At 39.2% G+C, this 23897-nt stretch overlaps 1 protein-coding gene across 2 annotated transcripts in view; it reads left to right on the forward strand.

Moving 5' to 3' along the window:
* Positions 1–1822: 1822 nt before the first annotated feature.
* Positions 1823–23897, forward strand: part of arhgap24 (Rho GTPase activating protein 24) — a 54715-nt gene continuing 32640 nt past the window's right edge. The window contains exons 1-3 of one of the 2 annotated variants that reach the window (XM_054756283.1): positions 1823–1913; positions 13906–14124; positions 23661–23748. In XM_054756283.1, the coding sequence (XP_054612258.1) occupies positions 13921–14124; positions 23661–23748 (292 nt within the window). In that variant the 5' untranslated portion in view covers positions 1823–1913; positions 13906–13920. Of the gene's footprint in view, positions 1914–5063; positions 5208–13905; positions 14125–23660; positions 23749–23897 lie in introns of those variants that run through there. The other variant, XM_054756280.1, reaches the window with a different exon arrangement.

The raw sequence follows: 23897 nt of genomic DNA on the forward strand, positions 1-23897 counted from the left end.
ACCTGAACAGTCCAACTGCGATCGGTTCAACAGCCCTGAGAAAACAACACAAAAGTACCGTACAGATGAGCACTGAATAAAATAAAATGAGACGAGACAGCAAAGCAAGATAAAAACAAATGCAGTTAAGTAGAATGAAATATGAAATAGACCAAGATAAGTTAGCATAGAAAAAAAATATCACATTAAATGCACTTGAGTTAAAAAAAAATTATTTAAGAAAAGATAAAATCGAATCAAATAAAAAACAATAAAAATAAAAATTATTTTAAATGAGACAAGATTGAAAAACTACACCTGGTTTGTGTCCAACGTTATGTGTTAATAAAAAAAAATGTATAAATTTAGATGTACTCTTGCCAGGCAGAGCTCGGAGGGCCCGATCATAATCACCCCTGAGGCCAATAAAAAAATCCTGCATGTTTGCGCAGCAAACAATAACAACGTACTGCAAGCACATATGTTTAATTTACAAATCAACCTCACAACACAGGCTTACAGTATGTATGACTATCTACTACAGTACATATAAAAAAAAAAAAAAGACAAACAGCATCTCCTGCTGGATTTGGCGGGGCACTGCCACTGCTAAAAGTTGTAGCATAACAAGAACAAGTCATACTTTACAAGGATAACATTATAATATCATGAGGAAAAACGTCATTTTAATAGCGTGATGTTGAAATATTATAGAGAAAAGATGTCATTTTAAAAAAAATGTCATAATATTATGAGAAACAAGCAAAAATAAAGAATAAAGTTGTAGTTTTTGGAATATTAGTTTGCCAGAATGAAGTCAAAATATGGGAATAAAGTCATAATTATGAGAAGAAAATTTAACAAAAGAAAGTTGAAATGGTTGGAAAAGTTGAAAAAAAAACAAGAGCAAAAATGGGAAAAATAGCTGTCATTTTATGGGAATAAAGTAAAAAAATATTAAGAGAGAAAAAAATGCATTCCAACAAGAAAAAAGCTGCAATGTTATGAGCATAAACTTGCGGATAAGTGAAAAATAATGTCATTTTAGTAGCATAGAGTTGAAATATTAAAGAAAAAATCTTTTATTTTGGGGTTCAATTCAGTTAAATCGATTAAAAAGTTTAAAATATTGTTGGAATAAAATCACAATATTTCAAAAAGAAAATGTATGAATATTATTGAAGAAGAAAATTTAAATATGTTAAAATAAAAAAACCAACAACAACAGAAATGGGAAAACAGGCCAAAGTTCATACTAAAAATGCGCCTTTTCACAAAGATGAGATGCATTTTTTTCTTGAAATATATGTAACTTCTAGCATATCTTTACAAAAGCGGCCCTTGTATCTCTTCATGTTTCGCTATTTTGTATTTTTAAGTTTATCTGTTGACGATGCTTTTACGGGACTCAAATTGACTAGTTTCAATGTAAAACTAATTTTAATTAGTGATTTATACACTATCAAATTACAAATAAACGGTAGTTTGCCATTGTCCCTAAACAACTCAGACTCCATGAGCAATTCCCTACACTTAAAAATATTGTGGAAATTATCTTTTCAAACAATTATATTAGTTTCTGACGTTTCATGTAAAAAAAAAATCACAACAAAAAACGTTGATACCGTCAGTGCTAGTTTGAACCCTTTTGAACCAATAAGGTGTAATGCTAGAGGTCGCCACCAGAGAGCAATGTTGAACCGCAGCAATATCTGTGAGCTTCTCTTTGAAGTCCAATTTGGCAGTAATTCCCGGAAGTACATTGATCACCCGATCTTGTCGACAATGTAACGATAAATATTGACAATATTTGATCCTATTGTTTGTATTTTATTGTTGGTATGACAACAGTAATCAGTTTAATAGAACCAGATGATAATTGACCACTTCAATCAAAGCCAGGAGAAGACCTACTAGTGGCATCCAGACTCAAGGTAGGAACGATGATTCAGCCCTCAGCCCTTCTCAATTAAGCTTAAGGACGATACGAATGAGAACACTATAATACCCTTTTTCGCAAAATATCACTACAAAGTTATGTTAAGTTAAAGTATTAAAGTAGTAGTACTTCCACAGACATGACGCTGTATAGTACTTGGTTTTATAATTTGTGGAAGTAAAAAAGGAACAGTATTAGCATTCATTGTAACATAGGGGGATATTGAGTGTGTGTTTTGATTATTATTATTATTTTGATTATTATATTTTTACCATTACTGTCGTGGCAATAGCCATTTTAGTTCGTATTTTTTTTTTCTTTTTAATTTTTTTTTTCTGTTTCCTATTTTTTTTTCTTTTTTTTCAAATTTATTTTATTATTTATTTATTTATATTTCGTACTCAACAACTTTGGAAGCTACAACCGAAGCGCATAAACATGTTCGGGCCACGCTGTTCCGCTCCGGTCCTGTAGGTGGCAGCAATGTACAAATACAAGAAAGTGCAATCTCAAAGCTGACTTTTCAAATGGTGGCACACGGGCCAAATCCGGCCCGTGAATGACATGAGACCGGCCCAGGGGTTTATTTCAAAACCTGGGAGTGACTTGCATTTTTGCAGCATATTCCTAAAAACACCAGCGCATTCCATAGGGGATCTTTGACTAGTATAAATATATTTTACGTGATTTATGACTATATTAGCTTTTTGGGGAGTTAAAATTATTTACATACGGCAAAGCCCTGCGTTGTCATTATATCGAAAATAACAGTCATAGTCATCGGCCTATCACGATAATCGATAAATCGATGAACTTGTATCCACACCTGAAACTCAATCTTTTTCAGTTTTCCCAACTGGGAAAAAAAACTACCGCTGGAGGTGCTTACTGAGCCCTTTAGTCGGCAGTTAAATTTATACAAAATAGCGCAAAATGTTGCACGCTCACAGACAGTGTCGCTCGCTACATTGCAAAAGAAATGCAGCCATTCAATACGGTTATGCCATATAATTACCGAAATATGGTCTGAAAAGGATTGTCGATAATATCAATTATCGACGATAATCTGTAGCACAATTATCGACCAGCAAAATTTGTTATAGTGACAAGCATAGTGATTGTGAAGGGAAGACCTGATATCCCAAAGTCTGCACCTTTTTACGGATCTGCACCATCATTTACTGATTTCTTACTTGGCCCCTCCCTCAAGTACATTTTGCAGAAATTGGCGATATAGTTTTTGTGTAGTCCTGCTCACTGAGCAACAAACAGCTCGTACTTGGAGGATGTAACAAATATTTGCAACAAATACGTAACAAATATCCACTGGGAAAGGCCCCAAGGTCCAACTTTGGGCCATGAGAAACAGAAGAAGCACAGAGACGGTCTCAATTCCCAGATCTGCCATCTGTGAACATTCATCCGCTCTAATCTCATGCGTTATCGCCGACGATGTCCACTGTGTCCAACCCCGGAGGAAGCCTCATGGGAGTCGATGCAACTTCGCTTTGTTTACAGATGGCCACTTGGTACGTCACAAGGTCACAAGAGCTTCATGATCGGCATTCCAGCATCTCACAAATATAATAAAACATGCTGAGAGATGGCGGTGGACAGCTGCGGCCCTGAGCGCCATCCTTCTTTCATCTCACAACTTTGATGAGTCGCTTGCGCGCAATATCTAATGAGATCCAGTGTAAACAATTCTGCTTTTGCAAAGTTAATGAAGCTCCGTGTTGACGGCCACTGCAGAGAGGTGTGATTTAACCATATGCTTATTATTGTGGTTGCAGTTTGTGGTGATTTAGAATATTTGATATTAAAAATATTAAAATGATGCATCAAAGTTTTTGGTTATTATTTAACATGTAATATATTAAATTTCAACTTATAATATTATTATTTTTTAAATCTATACATCGTGGTATTGTACAGAAATCAACTTTACTTGTGATTGTACTGTGTTATTAATTATTTTACATATTTGTATTTAAATTAGGGAATATATTTCTAGCAAATGTCAATTCTTCTTTTTTCTAAATATATTAACGTAGTTTATTATTACACTATTTATAATCCATATATTAGCTTGTGTAGTGATCAATAAAATAATTTAAATGTCAGAATGATACAATAAATTGTATTTTTTTATATATTTACATCACAATTATTTTAAAATAAAATATTTTAATTATTTTATATTTGTATTAACATTATATATACTACTACTAACACACAAATCAGCTTTTGTACTATTATTTATGATATTTATATAAAATAATAACTTATAACTAGCCCGTTATCGAGCTCAGTATGTTATTGTTTATTTTATATAATGAATTATTTAAATGATATGCAATGTTCCCATTTTTATGATTAAATTGTAATATTATTTAATATATTACTATAATATTGTAATGTATTTTTGGGGTTTAAACACATAATTAATTCATAAATAATTTAAAACAGTGTATATCTATTCATTAAAATATATACATACAGTATCTACATAGTTTTATTGAGAAGGCCACTACAAACTACGCTCCAACTGTATAATCAATACATATTGATGAACACATTCCTTAAAAACAGCATTTTGAATGCAGCATTACTTTGCACAGAGGTCCTTATTGTTGTGGCCGCTAACATTGTCAAATGTGATGCCATATTAGATGCACTTAGTTGCACTTTAACGGAGAATGTAGCTTGTAGCTCCCAGGTAAACAAGATGCATTTTGCACCGGTCAGTGTGTATACAGCCGAGCTTGCACCCTAGTGTGGACGGGGGTCACCAAATAAATGTTTGCAGAGCACACTGGTGGTATACTGTATGTCATAGTGAGGGAACCTTAAAACATTTCTCTTATGGATGCTGACTATTGGTTGCTTCTGGTTGCTTCTGGACTAATCTTGGCTTAAAGTGTGCTTCAGACACACATCGAGACACTCCTCCCACCTCTGCTATATGTAAGCACCCCATATATCTCTTCAGGCTGAGTGGAAGCGTCTCAAGCAGCCAGGATGACTTACATGAGTTCAGGCTGCAGTGTGTGTGTGTGTGCGTGTGTGTGTTTGTGTGTGTCAGGCTCCTCCTCTTTTAGCGGTGCGACAGCCACCCAGAGACACACTCTGTCAGCATGCACACGTTGTGAGAGTTGAACTTGTGAGCACGTCGTCATCTCCACATCCTCCACTTCTTCTTTTTGTTGACCAAACCTGGCATCCCGGGCTGGATTTATTTGGGAATCACCACAACGGGAGAGCAGCACCTGGTTGATTGATCTCAAGGGTGAGTGAGAGCATTTAGGATTGAATTTATTTTTATTTTTGGGTTGAGTGGTTTCAGAGTCAATGGTTCTTGGCGGTTCTGTGGTTCCCCTTTTTATGCGGGTATGAAAATCTCTCAGCATGCTTCAGCCTGCACACTCCAATGGGTGCAGAAACAATACAAATGTCTAGCTTTGATTGACGCTGTCATAATACTGTATGTTTGTCGTTATTGTGGTTGGAGTTTGCGGTGGCGTACAAGTGCACTGCACTAACTCCCATATAGGCTGCCTGTAGCCTGATTTGGGAGCAAAACATTACATGTAACAGCACACGTTGTGGTAAGGAATGATTACAAAGTCATAGGACATCCTTTGTGTTTTTTTTTGGTTTGCTGAGCACAATTATTTTTGCCCCCAGATCCGATTAAAAAAAAAAAAATTATATTCAAAAAATGATGATAGAATTTATCTGATAGATTTATAAAATGTATGGTTAATATTTTCTATTTAGCAAAACATGTATTTATAATATGTTAGATTTTTATTTTCATTGCTATTTTATTGGTTGATACTATGTAATATACGACAGCGTATTAGGGCCACATTGGAAAAAAAAAAATCGAAGATTTTGGGAATAAAGTCGTACATTTAGGATGACACGTCATACTACGACATTTTTTCTTGTAAATTTACGACTTTATTCTCGTACATTTACGTCTTAATTCTCGTAAATGTACAACATTTTGTCTTGCAAATCTCCAACTTCTTTCTCGTACTTTTACGACTTAATTCTCATAAATGTACGACAGCCGTAAATTTACTTGTACATTTTTTAATTGTAATTTGTAAATTTGCCAATCAATTTTTGTAAATTTATGAGAGTCGTAAATGTACGAAAATTGAGTGGTAAATTTACGAGAATATAGTTGTACATTTACAAGAAAAAATGTCATAAATTTATGAGAATAAAGTCGGAATATTACGTGTCATCGTGTCATGTCGTAGGTTAGCATGTCTAGCCCATCTCACTTCCGCCTTCCTTACCCCGCCCCCTCCACATGCCCAAGGCCAACGGTCACATAAGTCCCCCCTTTTCATAGCTGTCTCAGGCAACGCCTGTAACACAAAGTTAAGACTTTTTTCTCATCAATGTAGGACTTCATTCTCGTAATATTTCGAGTTTTTTCTCGTACATTTACGACTTTGTTCTCATAAATTCACGACTTTATTCTCGAAATCTCTCATTATTTTTATACTTTGTCGTAACAGCTGGGACAGCTAAGGGGGACTTATGTGACTTATAGTTAATATTATGACTTTTTTTCTCGTAAACGTTTGACTTTTTTTCACGTAAATTTACGACTTTTTTCTTGTAAATTTAAGACTTTATTTTCAAAATCTCAGATTTTGTTTTTTTCCACTCTGGCCCTAATACTCTGTCGTAGTAATAAGCTCAAAATATTAGTTGGCAGATTTTGTGTGTTGCAATCATATGCCCCCCAGGCCCAAAAAATAAAAAATAAATCTTATTCATTAGCATAAATTTTTGCAAAAAAAAAAAAATGCCCCATATAGCAAGCTGCTCGCTTCTTATTTAAAATTTCATAATTTGTGCCCCCAGGTTCAACAGAAAAATGGAAAAAAAATGGAAAATGAAAAATGATTTATTTCTATTTAATATATATATATATATATATATATTTTTCCAACAAACAAATACATGTTCACTGTCTTTTTTTTTTCCTTGCAAACCTGGGGCACAAAAGAGAAACACGGCGAGAGTTGGCAGGAACGGACCCTCATGTATCCAAATTACGACAAATGTGGTTGTTTTCTGACTAAGTTCTGCTACAGCTACAGTACTTGTTTACTTGGCAGAAAAATAATTAGCCCAATTTTTAAAAGATCATGAAAAATAATTTGTACGATTTTTAACTGTTGTCTTTGTTTTTATTGATTATTTTATTTATTACAACATTTTTAGTCTGTAAAAGTATGCCCTGCAGGATCCCTGTACTTTTTCCTTGGCAAGAGGGTATTCCTGCCCCACACGGCAGTGAAAGGACAGGGAGGACAGGGACAACTGACAGCTACATGTTACTGGGGTGTAATCATTTGTGCCTCCAAGCTAAAAAAAAAGAAAAAAAAAAAAAGATTTGCACTCTGGCATAGTTAAATTTATTTGTTTTATTGGTTATTTTGCAGTTATTTTTTGTGAGCAAAAATCATCATTTATCAGTATCAGAATGGCTGATTTGTATTGTATCTAATGGCGTGGTCAGTCAATGTATGTTGTCAGAACTTGTTTTTGTGGCAAAGTTAATAAATGAATCAACCCAATGTGGTTCCCATCCGTTCCAGCGGCGCATTCCACCCACGCCACCGGCCGTAAACTTCGCAGTAATTAGGCGAAATGATGCACAATAGCAATTAAACGCATCGTGTTCAGTGGTGGGTGCTTCTCACATCGGTGGGCCTGCTGAGAGTCAGTAAAACGGGGTTGGCATGACTTCCAGGAAAGTAATCGTGGTAATTATCAGATTTCCACCACTTTCCAGGTAGTTTTGATGCACTGTGTGTTTTGCATTGTGGGGTACGTCTCCTCAGATGATATTAAGACCACGTTGGGAATGTTGTCCCCTCTTCCTGGCATGGAAAAGATGGGGGAGCGCCATGATGACACCCCCCACCAACGTCCTCGGCATTAGGAATGTCAGCAGTGCTCACAAACTGTGCCGCTGGAAAGCTCTGAGATCAGGTTGCCCATGTCAGCTGCTGCACTCGGAGCAGAAGGAGGGCACGGAAGCCGCAACAAAGTAGGAAGCTGGGATCAGGCCGGTACATTCAGAGGGCACTTGAGGGTTGTCTGGAATACAGCTGGATGATAACGGTTTGTTAAGTACAACATATTTGGTACACCTGCATGATCTATTAGGGTTCTGTACAAGAGCTAGTTCCAAACTTTACAAATACAAGGCCAAGCTGGTAACTAAGTGGAAAAAGTCATGATGCTGCATATTTAGGTTTGCTTATCCACCTGTTTAATAGGTAGATAGCTACTTCCTGGTTGGGCATAGAATACATATTTATGACCTTCTCAAGACGGTTTTTAACATTATTAGAGACCTGTAGGCATGAAATAACACCCCTACAGTCACCTTTACACATGTATCACCCAATATAGTAGCCATAATAACAGAAAATAAGACATTTAAGACATAAATAAGACTCATGCTCATGTGTGTTGCTATAAATGTGTTCCAGTGCTCGGAGAGCAGAGTAGTTGGTGGACAGGAAGAGACGTTGCAGGTTCAGAGTTGAGTTTCAGCTTGATGTGGGTTACAGGAACCTGTGTTTTTATTCGGTTATTGTGCCTACTGTGAGGTAATTAAAACCTGCAATAAAGGCCTTTTGTTTTGGCTATCCAGTCTGGTGCTTGTGTGTCTCACCAAACATTACAGTTTCATTAGTGACACCTAGTGACCAGTGTATACTACATGTCATTCACAGCGTCTTTGAAACACACACAAGCACGAGGATTATTTATGTTTTAAATAGCTTATTTTCTCTGATTATATATACTATTTTGGGTAAAAGGAGTGTAAAGGTGACTTTAGGGGTGTTATTTCATGTCTAGTGGGCTTTTAATAATGATAAAAAAAAATCGTATTTAGAAAGTCCGAAACTGGTTTTCTATGCTCTAACAACAAAAATATTCAGTTTATTAATATTGACTCCTACTTTGCAGAAATTCGCTTACTGCGGTCGGGTCTGAAACCAATTACCCACGATGAACGAGGGATTACTGTATTGCACAACACAGCAAGAACAGAAGCAGTGTTTGAATGAGTTCATTTGTAAACAACAATGAACGCGCAACCACCAATTTAAAGCGCATACGAAGCTGCTGGATTCATGATACTTAATACTACATCAGGAGGTTGCCAACAGCCACAACTGCTGCTACCTAGTTTATGACCCGACACTGATTAGAGAGCCTGGTGGTTATTTGCTATTGTGAACCACGCACCTGACTAACTCTCGTTCCTTCTCGCTCCCTCTCATTCATTTATTAGCAGTGGCGTTATTAATCTGCCGTGATGGGTTCCCAGACATCTATGGCTGCGTGACACATGGAGTGGAATAAAAGGAAGGAGTGTCAGTGACTACGCTTGCATCATAGCAAAAAGGCTGCGAGGAAGGGAGGCCACATGTTGAATCTGAGTCCATGTGTGGATAAAACTGACCCTGACTCATCAAACGGATTCAAACATTTATTCCCACTTGTGTGTTTATGAGTCGACCCTCCTCTCATCCCACGCTGTGCTGCTTCCAATCATGCAGCTCTTTCTCTCGTCGTGACTCACGGCGTGAGGCAGTGACTGACCATAGACCAACGTGATAAATCCATTACAGGTTCTCCCATCGGGACCTCGCCGGAACCGTTTTCAACATTAAATCATGACAGACTCTAATTGTGTGTGCTGGCCAGAGTGAAGGATGGGTTTTGGTGTTCGTACGACGCTTCTATCTGAAGCTTGTTCCTCTTTCATATTCGCCCAGCAAAGCCTCCTTTCGACTCTGTGGCTCCTGCTCTCCAAGCTTGCAGCTTTGGTAACCGTGGGGTTATATTTGTCTTTAACACATGTGGGTCACGGGGGCCCCACTGTGCAAGACTCTGAAGACGGGGGGGAGGAGGTTGTTCAGGGATATATTGAGAGGTTACAGCCCAGACAAGCCATGTGAAGCCTGTACATGCGATGTTGGCGATGGTGTTAAATAATCTGGTATTTAATGGAATCTAAATTGGATCAGCTCCAAACTGTACTCCGCTACACTGTATGTGCTCACCTCCTGCATACAGAGTCATAGAGTACTGTGAAGCCTCTTTACTATCTACCGACAGTACTGTCTATAATTGGTATATATGCAATTAGCCGGATATTGCAAAAAGCATACAACAAACTTCCATTAAACTTTGTACAGTGGTGGCCTAAAGGCCAAGGAGGAAACAATAAAACTTTGATGAGGATCTAGGGCAGGGGTGCCCAAACTTTTTCCACCGAGAGCCACATACTGAAAAATAAAAGGATGCAAGGACCACTTTGATATTTTGTAAACCAACACAGGTAGGTATGCTAAGAAGTTATGTATATTTCAAGAAAAAACTGCATCTCAGCTTTGTGCTGTAGGCGAAAAAGCGTATTGTTACCATGAACTTCAGGGTTTCCCATTTTTGCTGTTGTTTTTTGGTATTTTTTCAAATATTTAAACGTTCTTCTTAAATCTTTGTAAATGTTCTTTTCAGAATATTTGTTTTCGTAATATTATGACTTTATTTCCTTAATATTTTGAGTTTATTCCCGTTATATTATAACTTTTTCACCCAACCTAATTTTGCAAAAAATGACAACTTTATTTTGTTTTGTTTCTCATAATATATAGACTTTTACAAAAAACAACATTTGGAAGTTGTAAGTTTTTGGCTTCTTATGCTGTCCTTCTTTCCCACTTCATTTGAAAATGGTGGCTAACTAGTTAGCTTGGTAACTTGCTATATGCTTTTAGCGGCGGCCGTCTCTTGTGTCCCGGCAGGGATCCTATCTAGCCTGCGCATCAGTGTTGCACAATGTGGTGTAAACAGAGAATAGGAGTGTAAAGGTGACTATAGGGGTGTTATTTCATGTCTACAGGGCTCAAATAATGGTAAAAAAAAACATATTTACAGTCAAACAGGTTTTCTATGCTGTAACTATGAAAATATTCAGTTTATTAATATTGAATCCTACTTTGCGGAAATTCACTTATCACTGTCGGGTCTGGAGCCAATTGACCGTAATAAACGAGAGACGATGGTATTCCCATAATATTTCGACTTTATTCTCGTAACTTTTTCCGCAACCTAATTTTCCAAAAATTACAACTTTATTTATTGTTTTGTTTGTCCCTCACAATATTACAATTTTTTTTCTTTAATAATTCAACTTTCTGCTACTAAAATAACGCTATTATTCCTCATGATAATACGACATTATTCTCGTAAAATTACGACTATTTCTTTCTTTTTCTTTCTCTACAACTTTTTTTCTCTTAATATTTTGACGTTATTCATATAAAATTACTGCTAATTTTTCTAATTTTGCTGGTGTTTGTGAAATTATATTTTTAAAGGGTGCTGCGAGTCAATTAAAAAAAAAAAACTGCGGTCCGCAAATGGCCCCCGGAAACACACTTTGGACACCCCATGAACCAGGAACCAGGAAGTAGCTTGCTAGCTAACTACCTAAAACTAACATGACTAACAGTTATGCCTTGGCAGAGGTCTCTACGGAGGGCCTATTTACATGGAGGTCGTCTTGTTTACTATTTCCTGGTGAAAGTAGGTACATTTATTACCCCAAGTTGCAAAGTTGCACCTACTGTATGTAACTTTAAGGCAGCTCGTGTGGACCGCATCTTCCTCACGCAACGCCATTATGGAATGTCAAAGGGCTCACTGCGTTTTTCCCTTGCCGCAGCTGAGTGCAGACTAAGGCTTGTGCCACACATAAAGTGACTCACAATCGTCTCTCACGAAACAAGACCAGCCTGACAGGGCTAGCTGGATGAGGCTAAATTCAGGCCAAATTAGCCCCTTTCAAATTGCACCTTCAACACCACCACAGGCTGGAAAAGGTCTTTGTATGCTACTTTCCCTTCCCACGGCCACTTCCTGTGGTCATGGAAGATTCCACGCCTCTGCCTTCCTAGCCTTTACCCAAAACAGTTGCAGCAACAATCCACATGGTCTGTTCACACCAAACAGTTGTAGACCAGTTTGCTATTAACTGTCGTTACTTAGCCATACTGTATGCCAGCAAACGGACTGTGCAAGTAGTGAAATGCTTCGAATGATGTGGGCTATCCTGTTTCAGAGCTTTTACAAGCTCCCTTCATTGTTTGGACCTGTTATTGCTATTACCATGCCACGCAGTATGTTATACCACTGTCAGCATCTGGCTACAACGTTATCCCCGACATTGTTGACAGACAACATCTGGGAAATGGAACTCGTGCCCACTTGGCCTGCTCAGATTTTCACCCTGAAGAAATATTCAGGGGTTTTATTCAATAATTCAGTAGACAGATGCATGGCTCAGTATTCACAAAAATGAATCTTAATCAAGATTGGTGCCCCTTGTCCTCCATTTTACTTGTGTAGTCAGAATTTATGTTCAGTCCTTGGACCAAACACAGATTCTAAATATGTTGCCTATAGTCCTGAAATACTAGTATGATGCCAAAGAAGTCCAGGAGACTTGTTTTTGTTGAATAAAAATCATGTATCTTCAAATCTTGTTGTTTTTTTTGGGAGGGTAATCTTATATTGTGGATACACATGCGCGTTTTAGCATAACTGTTCCCTCGCTACATCTTTTAACAGCGTAGGAACGTGCATTGCGACCAGTCCTGGGTGTACCCTGCCTGTCGCCCGAAGTCAGCTGGGATAGGCTCCAGCATACCCCTGTGACCAAAATGAGGAGAAGCGGCATAGAAAATGGATGGATGGATGAATGTGCATTGTGTTCTGCGTTCTCGTTGTGTCTTAGAGTGATCTGTGTGTGCTCTGTTGTGTATGTCTGTTATTGTATGTACTACTACTACTACCAGTAGAGGGTGTTTTACAGTTTCACTTGTCTCAGTATGTGTTTACGTGCCTGCACAAGCATATTAGGAACTCAGAGTAGATGATAGCCAGCTAAATACAGAGCCACAACAGTCCTAATTGGCTAAGGGAGAAGCCAGCCATTGTGTTCTGCGTCCTGATTGGCTGTAAACCATTGTCGATGAATCTCCTTTGGGGCCGTTTTCTGTTGTGGTCAATAGTCGCTAGCAAACAAGCTAACTGTGTGAACTGCTTGCTAACCGCTTATAAACAATAGAAGAAAAAGAAATTGGCATAATAACAAAACATTTTAAAAAATCAAATAAAAATCTATATAACAGATTAAGAGTATCTTACACTTTTCCGTGGCATAGCAAATCTGAGCATGTAAGGGCATTTAGATCAACAATACCATGTGCCCCATTGGCTGGACAGGACAAAAAAAATGCTAAAACACATTTTCTTAGTTTTTTCGCATGAGAAAATAAAATTGAGTTACATGGTTTTCATCTATGTATTTCATATGAGGGCTGCTACCAACACCCATGAGGTTGCAAAAAGGTCATATTTAAGGTTTGGAAATCACCACAGTAACCCTACCGCAAATTTTATTACTATCTTTTTTTGTTATTTATCTTTATATTTGTTCCACTTGCTGCCCTGCAATTGGGAACCCTGCTGTACGCTGCATCTGGTCCTCATCTGGACCTGTGGCTTGTTTGGACTTGCACCAAGCCGGAGACTCTATGGATAGCGTGGCGAGGCTTTAATGCTGATGTCAGCAAGCTTTGAACAACAGTCGCTGAGCAGTGCAGAGGTTCAGACAAGCAAATAATTTGGAGATTCAGACGTTTGTGTGTGTTGTTTAAGGCCATGCAGATGTTTAACCCTGACTTTATGATGACTTGTCTTTTTCAAGACCCACTTTTAGAAAAAGAGACTTTGATTTGGTGATTTGGTGCCACCTTGGATCCAACTATGAATTAAACTGGAAATTAGTGTCAGAATGAACTCCTGTGGGATGCTCATTTTCACATTCTTTAAAATATACAATTGCTTTTGACTCTTGGCAGGTCTGAGTTGCCGTGATGGACGACCAGTCCCACGGCAGTCCCCAGCGCAGCGGAGGCCAGGCCGGCGTGGAGGCCCCACGGCACTTGAGGCAAGGTGTCATCAGGTGCGGGTGGCTGAGGAAGCAAGGAGGCTTTGTCAAAACCTGGCACAACCGCTGGTTTGTCCTGCGAGGGGACCAACTCTTCTATTACAAGGACGAAGACGAGAGCAAAGCCCTGGTAAGGCTGTCAAACAATCTTAACAGGCACAGAAGCGGTTGACACTAAATTACACAAAGTTTAGTTTTAACGTGATGGAGAGTTTTGTGTGCTTCATCCTCTGGCCTGTTGTCGAGGGCGATTCCAAGGATTTTGAAGTATATACAAACAAGGGAGTTTCCTTCATTTGGATTTAGGACACTTGCACCTTAACCTGGAGCAAGGTCTGTGGATGGCTCTTCAGCTTTGTACCCTTGGTGCCTGGACAAGCACAGCCCAAATAAGGCCCTACCTACCACCCACAGGGAGAACCGTAAGGGCAGGTGTACAGGCAGGCCAGTCCTTGGTTGCCAAATCTGATTTTGAGTAGAATACTGATCTAAAGGATAGGATCAGTGTTACAAGTGGCAAAGTTAATTTCCTTCACCTGTATGTCGGTTACTGGGCCCTCAATCTGGCCTCGTACCGACCAAATGAGGCATATGGGGCCACTAATGCCCACTACCTACCACCCACAGATCGAACATACATGCGCAAAATGAGTTTCTTCCACAGGGTGTCTGGGCCCTTGGTGAAGAACCCATGAACTCCTCTGGCTCTGGCTTGTACTCTACTAAGGAGGCCTCCTGAAGGCCTTCCTGGTGAGGTGTACCAGGGTCTATGAAGGCACTACAGTATGTCCCACAGCTGCCCTAGGACCACCTGGATGTCCTGTTAGAGGAATTAGAGGAGGTGGGTCAAGTCAAGTAGTTCACCCAGATAGGTAAACAAAAATGGCTCAATATTGCAATTCAGATATCCCCAAAACTCCTTTCCACACGACAAGTTGGGGTAGTAGTTTGATTTCCATCTGCAGTTGTTCTCAAATAACCCTATGGAGCAAAAAGAACAAAAGACTGTTGTCATTCATTCTGCGTGGTGCAGACAGATGAAGGAAAACCACAACAGCCCAACCAAAGGACAACATCTTAGGAGAAGCCATCTTGGAAATGAATAAATAATTGCCCTTTTTAGCCCACATCACAACCGGACAGCGGCCCAGGGGGATGACGTAGCGTGAATCGAGTGCCCTGTCGTTTCTTAGGGCGTGTTTTCACCCCTTCCCTTTGGCCCTTTTTTGAAGTAAGGAGGTAAAATGAAGGGGAAAATCTAAAGGGTAGAATACAGATTCCCGTACCTTAGTCCAATATTTTACCATCACTTCCTGTGATGATGTTTGTTCATTCACCTTGCTTTTGTAGGTCAAAGCACCATTCCTTCAGAAGCAGATTTATTTTAATTGAAGTGTGGGGCGAGGTAGGTTCAAATAAATGATCAATATTCATGAACAAGGTTTGTTGATAACCCAAAGACAACTCAGATCTTGCAGGGAGAAAACCATCCAATTCCCATTCAGACATTGATGGACTATCAGTCGGCGCTAATGCGAGCCTGGAGCTCAGTGACTCATGCAGACAACAACGAGGCCGTCTCTTTAGTGACTGTAACCAGGCAGCCGCTCGCACCGAGCATGCAAAGACAGAAGAAAGAAGCAGACAGACACATTTCTCATGACAAAGTTAAAATATGGCAAGAAATGAATTTTTAATTGATTCCACGTGTTTTGTTAAGCAAGACTCTTTGACTGACTTTTACCGAACTTTCCATAGACATGAAGGTGCTGATGTGCAATATGATTTATTTGTAGGCTAATGATGTTCATCGAGGCAGCCTAAGATGAGCTGGCGAGCTAATCTTGCTTTGCAGCAAGGTTGAAATAATTCATTGTAGCCCAACTGAAGTTTTTATAAAAGTCAATGAAATACAGTATAGATTATTTTTCATGCTAATGCTAAGGGAAATGATTGTCTTTTTTTATCTGGCTGAATCAGGCAGGTTACAGCTCTATATTGTCAGCAAGCGCACCATTTTCATGGGGTCACAGTTAGCAGGTATGTGCAAAACTAAAGAAACGTCCACAAAACTTTGTGGAGAATGGGGCACGGGCCAAGGAAGTATTGATCGATGAAAGAGCAATTTGGTGCTTATCCAAGGTAGAATCATTCAGCCTTCTCTGTACTTATTGGAGTGTTGGTTGTCCCAGACACTCCATAGTTGTCTGCCTTTTTGTGAATAATTAATTCCTCGTAAATAATATCCTCCCAGTCCAGAGGAGACTCCAACACAATAAAATTCTTTATTTTCTCATCTGCCCGCTCGTATTTTCTGTCTGGCTGGTTTCCCAGAAACATTTGCTGAGTCAAACCGCATCTGTGAGGGTTAAAGCTCCACATACCTAAAGGTACTGATTCCCTGCTGCTATTTCTAGAGTGCAATTAAAACTGTGGTGTTTGCATGGACAGTGTGACACCCTGAGAATTATTATCTTTGTAAAGACAGATTTTGTTTATCCAAACATGCATGGGATTCAATTAGAGTGTGCAGGTTCATTAATTACACTCACACACATGCTGCGAAGTGTCCATTAGTTAGTTACCTGCTGCAAAATTGGCCTACTTGCTGCCTCTAAGGGAGCGGAAACATCTGCCCATCGCTGTTGCATGCAAGTACATTAGAGAAAAAGTACACTTAAAAAAAAATAAAAAATTTGCCCGCCATCCACAATCCTTATTTGAGACATGAACACATGAACACGAACACATGTCTTTCTAAAGAGAGAAGCACAAGGCAGCTAACAATTCACGTAACGGGATGCACCTATTTGTCCGATAATGCCCTCTAAAAAAACCTCCAAAAAATGGCAACGATGTCCTATTTAAATAAGGTGACCTGCATATTAACCAAGCTACAGCAACATTGTTATTGTAGGAGCTAACGCCGAAGAACTACTTTTCTGGCGTAGTGACACAGCGCCTCGCTCACTGCTGCTACATTGCATGTGAGTTTGGAAACGTTAATGATAGGTTATAACTCATGCCTTGCATCTGTATAGCAGAAGATTGCGGCAATAAACTGAAAAGTTGGTCAACTTTGAGATTACACCTAAACCTACCAACTAAACATCCAGACAGACTGAAGCAGTGGATACTGCCTCTCAACTTAGACTCGACGACATCGCTAGGAAGACTTGGCTAGATGCTCGTTAACCCTCAGCATTTTTTTTTTTTTTTTTTACCTGAGGACTATGCTGAATTCACGAGCTCAACGGGGAGCACGAGTCTTGTGCTGAAAGATACAGCCATCCCATCAGTCAGCATCCCAGTGAGAGCGGACATTGCTTTATTATGCTCTTAATTTTTCCAATGAAATGTTTAGCACTAGTGCTACATGCTAATGCCATGACAAGGACTGTTTCACTATAGCAGGATCTGCCTAACACCGAGCAATGTTATTCTCTGCCTGAGTCTTGGTTTTGTCGAGGTTTTTTCCTTAGAGGGAGTATTTCCTTGCCTCTGTCGCCAAAGTGCTTGTTCGTGTCGTGTTGGTCTTCTGTGTGAACATCGTCGTTCTTTCCCTACTTCATGCACCTTAAGATGGACATCTGTTGTGAATCGGCACTATACATATAAAATAAACTTTGTTACTCAATATCATGAGATGTTAGATGTACAGTAAGCATAATGGTTTTATTGGCCTGTTCATGCTTTAAGTCGCACTCGCACAGCATCAAATCAGCACACGTAAGGTGGTCATGTAATTAGACATCTTCTGTTGTCAAATAAAGGTTCAATGCATAACAGGTTGCACAAAAAAGCTTCTCCCCAATGTTTCCGCTAACAATCGCGTGCTGCTATCGCGTTGTCATCGCACAGCAAATCCATGCAGCGCACAAAATAAAATCTGACCTGAGCTGTAAATGAAATAAACACGTGCCATTTTGCAATGCACCTCAATGACTGACAGCCAACAACAAGTGGTACCAATAACACATTGACGAATAATGTCCAGCCAATGATAAGATCCTGTTCGCACGTATTTACTTATGCAGCCAGTCAATTCATTAATAGCGCGTTATGTAGTACGTGCTGCTGTTTTGCATATAGCATATATGCATATCTACTTGCTTTACAAAATATGTGGCCCTTTCATTTTTCAGTATGTGGCCCTCAGTGGAAAATGTTTGGACACCCCTGCTCCAGGCACAATGCATATCTTCACATCTACCCAACCAAATGTTGTAATGTTTAGTTGTTCGATAAAAACAAATGGCAAGATTGTGTGTTATCACTGTCATTAAAGGGGTTGTGTTGTGTCCCGCGCGGCTCGAGCCAAACCTCTCTGAGCAACGTGTGGAATCCGAAGAATGGCAGTTTGATGGAAGTGCGAGGTCACAAGCGCGCGTAGAGTACGGCACGTGTGGGTTTAGCGTCTACATGCCATCTGCCTGCCCTCACTCGTCCATGGAGTTGTGCGCACATATACACACAAACATGCGCGTCACACACGCTCCAATTTCATCTTACCCGAGCCATTAAACAATGGCGGTATTCATTAGCTATATAAACCTTCTAGTAATGTGAATGACAGCATTGTTAAGAAGCACCACTCATTATTATGTATTTGGATTTACAAGTCGGTTAATAATATTCAAGGCACAAAGCAGCCGTGTCTGACAAGTGATGACATCAAATTGTAAGTGTGCGACTTTGACATTTAGACAGTGTCTCTGTTTTCAATCACACGGCACAATGAAATATTTCCTGTTTGACCTTCAATGCATCAGTGAAGTCTTGAACGCCACACGTCCGCATTAAGTCCCATTAATACAACCTCAGTGTGCATCACATCACTTTCTAAAAGTGGCCCATCTTATTTCTGTTCTATTATTAATATTCCTTACAGGTCGCCCAAATGCAGAGTGCACGTCCACCAGGCTCTGAAGCAATGAATGGAAAAGTCCATCAGCTCTCTCTGGACAAAATGTTCTGTTTTCTAAATCACATTTAATTTCCATTACCTTAGGCAGGAACCGTCCGGGAATTTTAAGTGCATTTGTCGGATTATTTGTAAAGCAATACCACTGGCTTTGGGTTTCAGTTGGTTACTCAAGCTGAGCTTCTTTTCTTTTATCATCGCATAATTGTTGTACTCGCTATACTCGTCAGATTGCCCTGCTGTTTTTGGTGTGTTTTATGTCACCCATCAGCTCCTTCATAGCATAATATCATCATGCTTTTCCTCTTTTCTGACCTATAAATGTTGTTACAACGTTGTATTCTTTTGTTAAACGATGCTAAAGCGTTTGAGCATTGGAAATAAGCCCCGAAAGCAGTTTTGGACGGCTCTGCACGCTGAGTTTTTTTTAACACCGAGTTCCACTGACGTCAACACAACTTGGACTTCCTTATATGGGCATGCCTAGTGCCCCTGCTCTGCTTCGCCCTGTTCACCGTGTTAGCATGTCGAGCGATGGCTCCCAGGAAATGTTTTTTTGGGTGTGCCTAAAGAGGCAAGCATCAGGCAGAAGTGGTTGGAGTTGCTGATTCCTGATCAGCAAGAGAAAAATATGCTCATCTGTCAACGGCACTTTGCATGGGACTGTTTTGTGAACATGGGCCAATAAGAAGCTGGACTCTCCGCCTTTCCAACGTTACTTGGAGTCAGAAGAGCAAGTAGTGTGTAGCTGCTCTATAGGAGTGCAGAACTCAATACAAAGGCCCATAAATGAGTATAATAGGTCCCCTTTAAGGAGGTTACCTTCTTCAAGACATTCCAAATGGTTGTCCTGGCTATGACAAATGTGTATGCAATTGTCCTGATTGATTTCCCATCTTCTCTCAGATTAAAAAATTGCCTGTATTTCACCCATAGATAGCTCTCTGGTTTTCATGTTGTTTTCACCTCTAAATGCAGTCTATACTGGCAAAACCTATCCTACACCTATCTGAAATTGAGTGTTTATTGATCGAATAAGCAATGTAACAGGAACGAAACCACCTGTCAGTCACATTTTCCGATACTTTTGCTCACATGAAAAATACGTGCCTTCAAACAAAATGTGCTGAAGTTGTGCATCCGATCCGGATGTAAATACTTGGAAATGAAATGTTGCTGTCTGGTCTCATATTCATCTTTTGGTGTCAAACCCAAATGTCTTTTCAGTGACTGATTATCAGCATCACTTTGCTGGAGCATCACATCCTTCACAAAAGACACCTGCACTTCTGTCTTTGTACTGCATTGTCCTTTCAAGGAAGTAAATCCATAAACCTATAAAGTCAAAAGAGCACTTTGGGGTTTAATGAGGTTGCAGTTTTACCTTCCTCTACTTTTAACAAGGTTAACAAAAACACTGAGACACAAACACCGCACTCAAGCTCTGGATGGGTCTGTGTTAAGTACTTCTCTTTCAGTTTTGGCAAGGACAATACAAGGACTTTCTATCGAACAGTCTCGCCTTTATTTGGCGACAGTGATCAAAAGTATCAGGACAGAACTCCACTAATGCACTGGTTCTTATTGTGTTGTCTTTAACAACCAGTGGGATGTCGTCTTCCATCTTTCACCCACAACGTGTTTCACTGCTACCACTTTAAAAGCCACAGATGTGAATTTTGCAGACAGATGCACTCGCTTCAAATCCCCAGATCTCCCACTGGGTTTGACTTCCTGCCTCCGAAAGGCCACTGAGGCTGAAGAGCAGTAATTAGCAGATGAAAAAGTGGCTTGTGATCAACCTGCCAAGGACTAATGAGCACCGAACTGACCAACGACTTGCGGTTCAGTGACTACGGTGAACAGTTTTCTTTCTTTTAGCAACCAGGAATCAAAAATTCCTTTGCTGGATTGATTGCATTCCGTCCTAGAGATCATATCTCCCTGTACAGTGCGTCTTCCTGAATGCTATGTAACATCAGACATGCTGCAGAGTCAATATTGTGTTGCCTGACTTGCCATATTCTGCTGTTTTGTGTTGGATGCAGTATTTTACCTTCACCAAGGATGGTTTTCATTGTAGTGTGTTTGTTAGTCAGCGACAACCTCTTAACCTTGTGAACCAAGACAGAAACCAATAGATTTTAGTGCAGATCTGGTCAAAAGTGCAATGTAAACAAATATGATATGATATATAAGTTAAGTTCGGGCATTTATTTCTCAAATATTAAATAAAGCTGATTGTTTCATTGAACTACTTTTTATTGTGTACAGATATACAAGACAGTCAATAATGGTATTTTTAAAAGTAAAAAGAATCAATTTAAATATATTTTTTATCAAATTAATCATTGCGTACTTTTGGACAAATTGTTCAAACATATAGTAAATATTTAACTAAAAAAAAAAAAAACAATAATGAATAATAATCAAAGTTGATCTGGTGAATGGGTATCGAATACCTGGAAATGACAAATGAAAGTGGCAGTGATGGAGGTATGAATGAAAATTCAACTGCAAAAATAAATCATTAAAATATCAAAAATTGTATTAATAAAGTACAATAAATGCATTTAAAAAAGAAAACAGCAAACATATTTTTTTATTACTATTATTGTTATTGTGTATTTTTCATTCAAGCAAATTGTACCATGTCCAAAATTATTTCCTACTTCAATTCAGACATCTCCAATGTTCTATTTTTATCAGAACACGGTGAATCCCTGCATTTTCGTGATTCAGCATGCGTGACGCTGCTAAGTTTTTATTTTATTTGTGGGAAAACCTTCACATTTGTGCTTTTTCTCTCCAAAAAATGTTGCATTTTTTGGCAGAAAACCTGTCTCATTCACCCTAATTTGGTTGTAACTTTTCAATGTGTGATAATAAAGCAATGTCAGCATAATACATAAGCGCTTTATAATACAGCATACATATGGTACATGTTAGTGTGAGGCTTGAATGGCTGAGCGCTTTCGTTTGTACCTTGTACTTCCTGCTTGTGGCGCCACATCCACAGGAATGGAGCACTCTGGGACATCTCTGGTTCACTTGCCAGTCGAAGTGGTTGTTTTTGTGATTGTTTAACGCCTTGTGATGCTGCCCAAATGTGCTGCACCCTTAGTCGCAGCTACAGTATGAATAACGTTTTAGCTCAACTGTATGTCTTTTCTTGCAAAAAGTCCCACGTTAACAGTACAGATCAGCCGTCTTAAACAGACGTCTTGCAGTTTTTTGTGTTCCTTTTTTGGTATTTTTCGAACAGTGTCATTACGATTCCAACAATACACAAATGTCAAAAAAAAACTATCCAAGTGTAGGTTTTGTCTTGGTGGCCACGGTGGTCGGCATACAAAAGGCCACCAGCGGAGATGTCACTGTGGGGAATGTGGGTGTTGTGGCTTTAAAGGATGGAGAAACTCAAACCAGCAAAGTTCCAAAACGACACACTTTTATGAACAGCGTTTCGCATTGAAGTCATCTCCCCGTGTTTCCCCTACGACACGGGTGTCCAAACTTTTTCCACCGAGGGCCACATGCTGAAAAATGAAAGGATGCAAGGGCCTCTTTTGATATTTTGTCAAGCAACACCTGTAGGTATGCTAACAAGTTATATATTTCACAAAACTGCATTGGAACTGCACTGTTTGGTTTTTTCTCATAATATTATGACTTTTAAAAAATGTGTAATATTCCAACTCAGCTACGAAAATACCATTATTTTCCCTCAGTTTATTGTTGTAAAATTGCAGCTTTTTTCTTGTTAAAAACAACTTTTTTCTTTTAATATTTTGACATTCATCTCATAAAATTATAGTTATTTTTTTCCATTTCTTCTGTTGTTTTTTACATTTTCATTTCAACTTTCTTCTTGTAATTTTATGACTTTATTTTCATAATATTAAAACTTTTTCCAACCTGATTTTCAAATAATTACTTTATTTTGTTTGTTTCTCGTAATACTTACGTAAAACTTCAAAAAATAACATCTTTTTCCTTTCATATTTCATCATTATGCTGCTAAAATGACGTTCTTTTTCCCTCATAACATAACAATGTTATCCTCATAAAATTACAACTTTTTTTCTTAATATTTTGACTTTATTCCTGTAAAATTACTGCAGATTTGTCCATGTTTGCTGATGTAGTTGTAGTTTTTCGTGATCTTGTTAAATTAGATTTTTAGAATGTGCTGCGGGCCAATGAAAAACCAGCCGCGGGCCGCACTTCGGATACCCCTCCTCTACGGTAACAGTACGACGTGCATGACAATTGAGACGGTGTTTTAAATGCGAAAAACATCAGTGTGATTTTGTGAGCAAATCTGTGGTGCCGACAGCCACATCAAACGGACGTTTCTGTCACACTTTTACAGCCTCTGCTTGAAATCACCTCATCTTGGGGACTCAGGTAGGGTTTCCACTTCCTGGTTGTCACAGTTATGGCCCATTAAAGTGCCACGTCTCTCAGCAGGAAGGAACTGGACTCCCCTCTGATCCTGTTAACATGTGCGGCTCTTCAACATGGACGCTGTCACCGACCCACAGCTTGTCTGCATTAGCGTTAACCCCGACACAGGTCACGCTAATGACCTCTGTCTATTTTGGGGTTTTTAATCAAGCGGTCCAATGGCATGGAAAAAAAACAAAATACTTTGACCTGAAATAAGTCGGAACATAATCCTGACTTTTCGGGCCCAAAACACCCAGCGTGGGATTGAAAATCTTCTTCTGTCTCCGCAGGGAGCCATTTTCCTACCCGGCAACAAAGTCACGGAGCATCCAAGCAGCGGCGATGAAGCAGGAAAATATCTCTTTGAGGTCATTCCAGGTAGGAGAGATTCCATTAATGATGTTAACAGATTGCACTGACACATGGAGACGGTCTTGGAAGTCCAGGGCTTTGAAATGAGGACTGCAACCCTTTGTTTTTGGATTGTTATGAGACAGAAAGACTTATGACATCATGGGGGTCATAGT

The sequence above is a fragment of the Dunckerocampus dactyliophorus genome, chromosome 17 (genome assembly GCF_027744805.1).
Source record: "Dunckerocampus dactyliophorus isolate RoL2022-P2 chromosome 17, RoL_Ddac_1.1, whole genome shotgun sequence".
NCBI lineage: Eukaryota > Metazoa > Chordata > Actinopteri > Syngnathiformes > Syngnathidae > Dunckerocampus > Dunckerocampus dactyliophorus.